Source organism: Syngnathus leptorhynchus, chromosome 1 (assembly GCF_054491065.1).
Source record: "Syngnathus leptorhynchus isolate UIUO chromosome 1, UIUO_Slep, whole genome shotgun sequence".
Classification (NCBI taxonomy): domain Eukaryota; kingdom Metazoa; phylum Chordata; class Actinopteri; order Syngnathiformes; family Syngnathidae; genus Syngnathus; species Syngnathus leptorhynchus.
In genome coordinates, this window is record NC_141195.1 from 25,852,175 (window position 1) to 25,858,736 (window position 6,562).

The window sequence follows — 6,562 nt, forward strand, 5'->3', positions numbered from 1 at the left end:
TCGATAAATCGGATGACGTTCGTTTGCAATGAGTAGCGAGCACGCGGGCTAGAAAGAAAGCAACTCTATAAAAGGAGAATGATGACTACTGCACAATGCGCTTTCCCTTCAGTTCCAAACTGCCTGCCAGCCAGCCACGACTGGAGACATTGTCGAAAAAGTATGCGTGTCCCCTAAACACATGAATTATTTCGGCAGGTCGTTGTTGTTGAATGACACAAAACCTTGGTGACATTCGACACTAGGCTGATATTTTTGTTTGAACCACATTCGACAACAAAGTGAAGGCTTTGAATGGTGGGAAGGACGTCCGTCCACTTGTGTAAGCCTGCGCTTTCTGAAAATGTCAAGTGAAAACATCTGTTCTACTCTACTGACTGGCTCCATCCGTCCACTTGTGTAAGCCTGCGCTTTCTGAAAATGTCAAGTGAAAACATCTGTTCTCCTCTACTGACTGGCTCCATCATGATTTGGAGTCTGGCAACATTTCTTCACCACTAAAATATGTAACACCTCCTTTCTACACAAACACACAGCATTCAAAATGACATCTGATTTGAATGATTTCCCACATGTAGGAATGTAACACGTGCATCTCTTCTGTCTTGCGCATTTGGGAAAAAAAAGGGAGTGATAGTAAACAAAGCAGAGTAACAAATCTGTTTTATTGACAAAGCCAGCCGCTGTTTGTAAAAAAAAAAAAAAAAAAAAGGAAATAAAAGAAAAGCACGATAAGTCACCAAAAGTCAAATGTTTTCACTGCGAGGGTTTCGGTCAAGGTCTTCAGAACCTTCCTGAGCGTTCTCTGTCTCGCGACCGCCGTCTTTCACGGTCCCGCCGCCGGTCCTTAGAACGGGAGCGTCTGTCCCGAGAACGCGAGCGTTGCCTACGGGCGGAGAAAAAGCAAATGGAGTAGTACGAGTAGGGAATCAAAGGCGGGCGCGGCGTCCCGACCTTTTTCTACGACGTCCGTACAACTCTCGCCGGAGATCCCTCGATATAGGTTTCAGGTGCATGAAGTTGCAGAAGCCACCTCGGGTGCACTCTCTGGAAAACAGTGTGTAGGTCTGATCAAAGCGCTGTCAAGTGCCATTTGCAAAGAAGCACAGGGATGAGCCCGAAACATTTTCAAAGGGAATCACTAGTCTTTATTGATCATGTAACTAACTCACCATGGTAGCAGGAGCATGAATAACCAAGTCATTCATTCGGAATGAGGCCATTTTCATGGGACATCTGACTTCAGATTGGCAGCAAAATGACCCAAAAGCTCTCCGAAGCCAAATGGAGAATTTGTACTTTTTTATCCAGCCAGCATATGACATCAGCAACGTCAAATGAAACGTTTCACTTGCGAGCGCTACTTCAAGAATCCATCACGTGTCCATGGCACAAGAGAGCCGGTGTCAACCGACTGGATGCGGCACGTGAATGCAATGTCACACAAATCTAGATTTCCTCCAAAATGTCAGAGGAATTGGAGCTTTGTTTTTTTGGGGGGGGACGCTATTTTTTGGCTCATCATCCCGCCCGACTGCGGTTCCTCACCCCATTTCGTATTGGCGGCAGCAAGCTTCCCTGAAGTCAGTGACAGGGGAGAGCTCAGCGTGGACGGGCTGGGCGTTGAACCAGCGGTTGTTCAAGTCCAGGACAGCCTTTTCCGCGTCCTCTTCGCGACGGAACTGCACGGCAAAAATGCGGGAAGAAGGTGCCGCTTCTTGACGTCGCCCATTTACTACCTTGACGTAGACGTTGCCGACAAGATGGTCGCCCAAGTTGTCGCAAACGTTCATCTCTTCTACTTCCCCGTACTTTTCCTCCATCTCCGTGAAGACCTCCTGCGCAAAAGCAACCGTTCAAAGGTCAAATTGCAGCGTGACTTTGATTTGGAATTCTTGGCAGGTGGACAGATGGATCTGCTGCGGAAGCACAGCAGTGGAACATGACAAGCTCCAGTTTGATATGGCTTCAAAATTCAAGTGAAAGGTCCAAGCAGTCGCGGCGGACAAAGGATACAAAAAAAAACACTCACCTCAAAGAACTCGTCATAGTGCTCCTGCATTTCCACATCACTGACGGCGCCTGAGGTGACAAGAGGACAGTGTGAGAAAAAAAACAAAAAACAAAAAAAACCTTTTGCTCTGCCCTGACGACATGAAGTACAGCGTGTTGGCGTGTGCGTGTGCGTTTCACATTTAGGAAAACTACAACTTGGCCCGCCCGGTCGGCTTCCTCCGGGCGGGAAACTAATTTCGTGACGTGCGCAACATCACGGTCAAGTTCTTGACACAAAATGGGGTCAGCGACCCGCTTGTGCGGATCGGACATTGCGTGCTCAGTGACGGATGGGCGCAAAGCCCATAGGCTCAAACAGATGTGCCTTCACAGGTGGGTGGAGCCTGTTGTTAGTCACCTAAATGTTGAACGCAGACTGTGATGTAACCAAGTTGATACGGTTCATCCGAGGTGAGCTGGCCAGTGGTGGGCCGTTAAAGAGGAATCCAGCCTCAAATAAGCCAAATAAAAACCCCAAGATGCTTTCTAGTATGTAGACAGGTTTGTTTTTTGGCTCCTAGGTGGGGATGAAGAAGAACTTACAGTGCAAACCATCAGCAGACTTGGGCACAGTTTTCAAGGTTATGAAGGTAAATGTTCAAGGGGGGAAATGTTCTGAAATACAAAACGCAAACTTCTGTGACAAAGAGCAAGGGAAAAGGTGGAGCTGGGGAGGGAAAACATGTGATTAGAATCCACAGGAAACGCATCTTGGTCATCTTTGAGGGCTCAAAAAGAGCATGGCATGGCGCAAGTTCGAAAGCGCCTGCTATCACAGCATGGAAAAACACATTCGACTTGGCATCTTTTTTTCGAGGTCAGGTTTCTAAATCAGAATGCTGATCAAGAGAAACTTTTCACCAATCAGGTCACCCACCGTGTGGGGTGGACATGAATTTTGATGATGCCAAAAAAAAAAAAAAGTCACGTGTCAGGCTTTCTGTGTATCAGCGTTAGTCAAAGTCAAAGTCCGCTTTATTGTCAATTTCTTCACATGCCAGGCACACAAAGAGATGGAAATGACGTTTCCCACCGTCCCACGGTGACTAGACAGTACACAACACGCACATCAAACAGCACAAAGAGTAAAAACAAACAGACAAGAGCAACAAATAAGTAATAAGCAAATAACCCAAATAATAAACAATAAATAAATAAATAAATAAGAGCAGTAAAATGGAGCAAGCGCGCTAATAGCAGACAGCCAGATCATAGCGCAAAAGAACAGGACGTCATGTAGCAGAGGGTGGAGGGAATTCAGGATCCGGTGCTGTCCCTGAGAGTCGTGTGCGCTACGGACGTTGCGCCAAGACCTGACGTATTGCCCTTTATCTTCTCATGTGTTACGCAACATGCAGCTGTTTCGTACGGCTGACGCCTCACGTGCGGCCGTAGCCTTGATAAATCGCAGGGAGCGACGACGGCGTCTACTTACAGCGCGACGCGTCGGCCGTCTGTGCGCTGTTCTGAGGGTTCCGGTAGATGTTTTGGATCAAAATAGTCTGCAGTGGGGGCGATTCAAAGGAAAAACGAATGAGCACGCAGCAATTGTTCAGCAACATCATCCTCACTCACCTGGCTGAAAGTGGGTTTGTTGTGCAATCTGGAGCAGCGATCTCCATGTCTGCAAGCTCCAATTTTAAAATAGAAGGAACAATTGACCCTGGAAAGAGGGAAGGACTCAAATCAGCATACTAGGGCTGAAAGTTAAGAAGCTTTTATTTGAATTGAAGTTCCTTGAAATCAAGTTTCAGTGCACTCTTCACACTACGCGCTTTGATGCTTTTCATCAGACAGACAGACAGACAGACACAGACATTCAAAGCACAGCAAAGCACAGCACTTCAGCCTTGCTTCCTGTCTACTTTCTTTGTTACCTTCATTTCATGCTCCATCTTTTCCAGACATTCGTCTCAACAGTTTCTTTCTTTCTTTCTTTCTTTCTTTCTTTCTTTCTTTCTTTCTTTCTTTCTTTCTTTCTTACCATAACTTCTGTTCTTCTTGAGTGGTGCAATTGTACATCTTGGCTTGTCTAACCAAAACATGTAACCGTATTGTTTCGAATAAAATATCTGAGCAACTTAGAAAAGTTCAAATGGTGCTTTTTTTTTTGGTCTTGGATTCTTTCATAAGCATCTTCGCATAATAGTTGATTTTCATGAATATCAATCACATGGTTTAAGCATATCATTTGCAAATAGAATCATTCAAAGTCGGAACGATTCCGATCATGAGGTGCTTGCGTGCGAGAATCGATTTCATGCAAGAGTTTTGGCGCTTCTGCAAATGAAACAATCCCGCCAAACATTAGCGATGACTGCAAAACCGGGCCAGCAACAACAACGTGCTAATACTTTTCAAAACAGACGCGAAGTTTGGAGCGTTGAATCCTGTTTCATTCATTGGGTTAGCTCAGCTCGTTAGCTCCTCTTGCTAATACCACCTGTATTTTCCCATTCTTGACAAGCCAACACTATCGACTGAGCTAGCGCTCCAACTTGGGAAGTGCACTGGTGCTCCCCGAGACAATGGTCTTTCTCGCTTGACAAAACATAACAGAGAAGAAAACTTACTTGTCTTTCTCTGTGCCGAAAATGGACGCCAGGTACTCCGCCATTTTCGGCTCGTCGGAAGCGTACCTCGTACGCCATTACGTAACGGAATGACGTCATGACGTAAGCATTTTTGCAATGACACGTACAGCCACATCAAGGCGCTGTTGTTAGAAAAATACCACGCATAAAGTGTTCAACTATTTGGCGCGTGGGATAGAGTAGCGGTTTTTAGGAAAGACATTTAATTGCTTTGACTCTTCATTTGACTTACTTGTCTGCTGTTTCTTTGTTTTAGGCTGATATTCTATTGATTGTTAAAGCTATCACTTTTCATCAAGTGCCAAAAAGAAAGGAGCGGCCGGGTGGAGATTGATGTACACGATCGAGGTTCCAATCGTGGGAATCGATCAATCGATTCCAATCGACCAAAGCGGCATCAAAAGGTGCCTTATCGAGTCGACAGACCGCAACGGGAGCTGACATTTGCGCGGCACGACGTGCCCACGAACCCACCGCCGCTTTCTTCTGGTCCACGCAAGGCGCAAGGCGTGCGTGCGTGCGTGCGCGCGTGCGTGCGTGCGCCGCCTTTCCCCACCGGAAGGAATGAAGTCACCTCAGAACCCAGACTCCACTCCGGTGACGCAAAGCAGCGCCGGGCCCCACGGGTGCGAGTCGCTGATGCTGTAGGCCTGTCTTAACTCGACGGACGGACGGACGGACGGACGGACTGACTGTGACTGACTGACTGACTGACTGACTGACTGACTGACGTCAATCATCTCACACAGCCCAGAACCAGAGACTGTTTCGAACACAGCCACCTGGTTGTGTTGTGTTCCGCCCCCACCGCACCGCACCGCACCGCGAGCAAGTGACATCACCGGGGAAAAGTTTGAACTTTACCCAGCCAGCCAGCCAGCCAGCCACCCACCCACCCACCACCTTGAGCTAAACGCACATTAGTCACCAGTGACTCATCAAGCAACTTATCCCTCTGCATTGTTGTGATCGAGGCCAGATTATTTGAGCCATGGAAATCCCAGACACTTCTTCAACTACGGGGAAAAAAAAAGAGTGTGGCGATACTCCTTGAGAACATTTTGGCAGGTTGGAACTGGGACTCAAATAACAAGCGGAATCACAAACAAAGGAAAACACCATGAACCCAAGTAGCAGGGGAGGGGAGGGAAGGTGAGGTGAGGGGAGGGCAGGGAGCTGACTCACAGAAATAAGTGACGTTCATCTGTGTTGGGAATCGCCCAATCTCACTCGGGTCGAGCCATCTGAGTCTGACAAAAATCTTGCCAATTGCCACCACTGAATTGACCCTTTTGTTGATAAGCACATCTAACCCAAGATCAAAATCACCTTTCTACGCTGCAACAAAATGACATTTACTAGTCATTTGTTTTGTTGACTGCTTCATTTAAGAGCAGGCAGGCCTTTGTCATTTGAGTTGGTTTTTTACAATACAATAATAATCCCTCGCTCATTGCGTGTAATTGCTTCCAAGGCCACCCGCGCGATAGGTGAACATCCGTGATGTCGAGAAAATTGATTATGTCCCAAAAAGACTTTTATGAATCTTTATTGTATTTTCAAACGCTTTTTTTTGTACTTGTAAACTCTTTGAAACACTTTTGTAATCATTTTAAAGTCATTATTCGTTCACGTCCAGTAAAAATCGTGCTGTCTGCGTGACTGTTTGGTACTGCTACCTAGTGGCCAAAACATGCACAGGCCAAAAAAAGACGAGGCAACCTAAAAAGGAGGTCGTTCTGGGGATTTAAGATACAGCAGGCATCCGTTGACTTTTTTTTTTTTTTTTTTTTACATCCTCTTCGATTAGGCTATTACTTACTGTACGTGCTGTGTTTTCATAAAGGACACAATAATAGAGTGAACAAAAGTCACTGATGCAGAAAAACATGATCAAACTCAAAAGTTCAGCA

The 6,562-nt window shown here is 46.3% G+C and overlaps 1 protein-coding gene across 2 annotated transcripts; it reads right to left on the minus strand.

Annotated features, from left to right (window-relative positions):
• Window positions 1–646: 646 nt before the first annotated feature.
• On the minus strand, window positions 647–4,728 carry LOC147063089 (splicing factor U2AF 35 kDa subunit-like). Of its 2 annotated transcripts, XM_085928274.1 has the most exons (8): window positions 4,629–4,728; window positions 3,631–3,718; window positions 3,491–3,557; window positions 2,033–2,082; window positions 1,740–1,838; window positions 1,549–1,682; window positions 955–1,047; window positions 647–886 (listed from the first exon to the last, which is right to left on the minus strand). In XM_085928274.1, the coding sequence occupies exons 1-8, from the start codon at window positions 4,670–4,672 to the stop codon at window positions 784–786; spliced, it is 678 nt and encodes a 225-aa protein (XP_085784400.1). In that variant the 5' UTR covers window positions 4,673–4,728; the 3' UTR covers window positions 647–783. The 2 variants fall into 2 exon arrangements, with proteins under 2 accessions (XP_085784400.1, XP_085784316.1); XM_085928190.1 differs by having other exon boundaries at window positions 1,549–1,838.
• Window positions 4,729–6,562: the final 1,834 nt, after the last annotated feature.

Bases quoted from the DNA above. Each gene is read 5' to 3' on its own strand.
- LOC147063089 (XM_085928190.1), bottom strand. From the start codon at position 4,672: ATGGCGGAGTACCTGGCGTCCATTTTCGGCACAGAGAAAGACAA. The intron at 3,719-4,628 runs GTAAGTTTTCTT...CCCTCTTTCCAG, and splicing joins TTCGGCACAGAGAAAGACAA to GGTCAATTGTTCCTTCTATT. The intron at 3,558-3,630 runs GTGAGTGAGGAT...CCCCCACTGCAG, and splicing joins ACAAACCCACTTTCAGCCAG to ACTATTTTGATCCAAAACAT.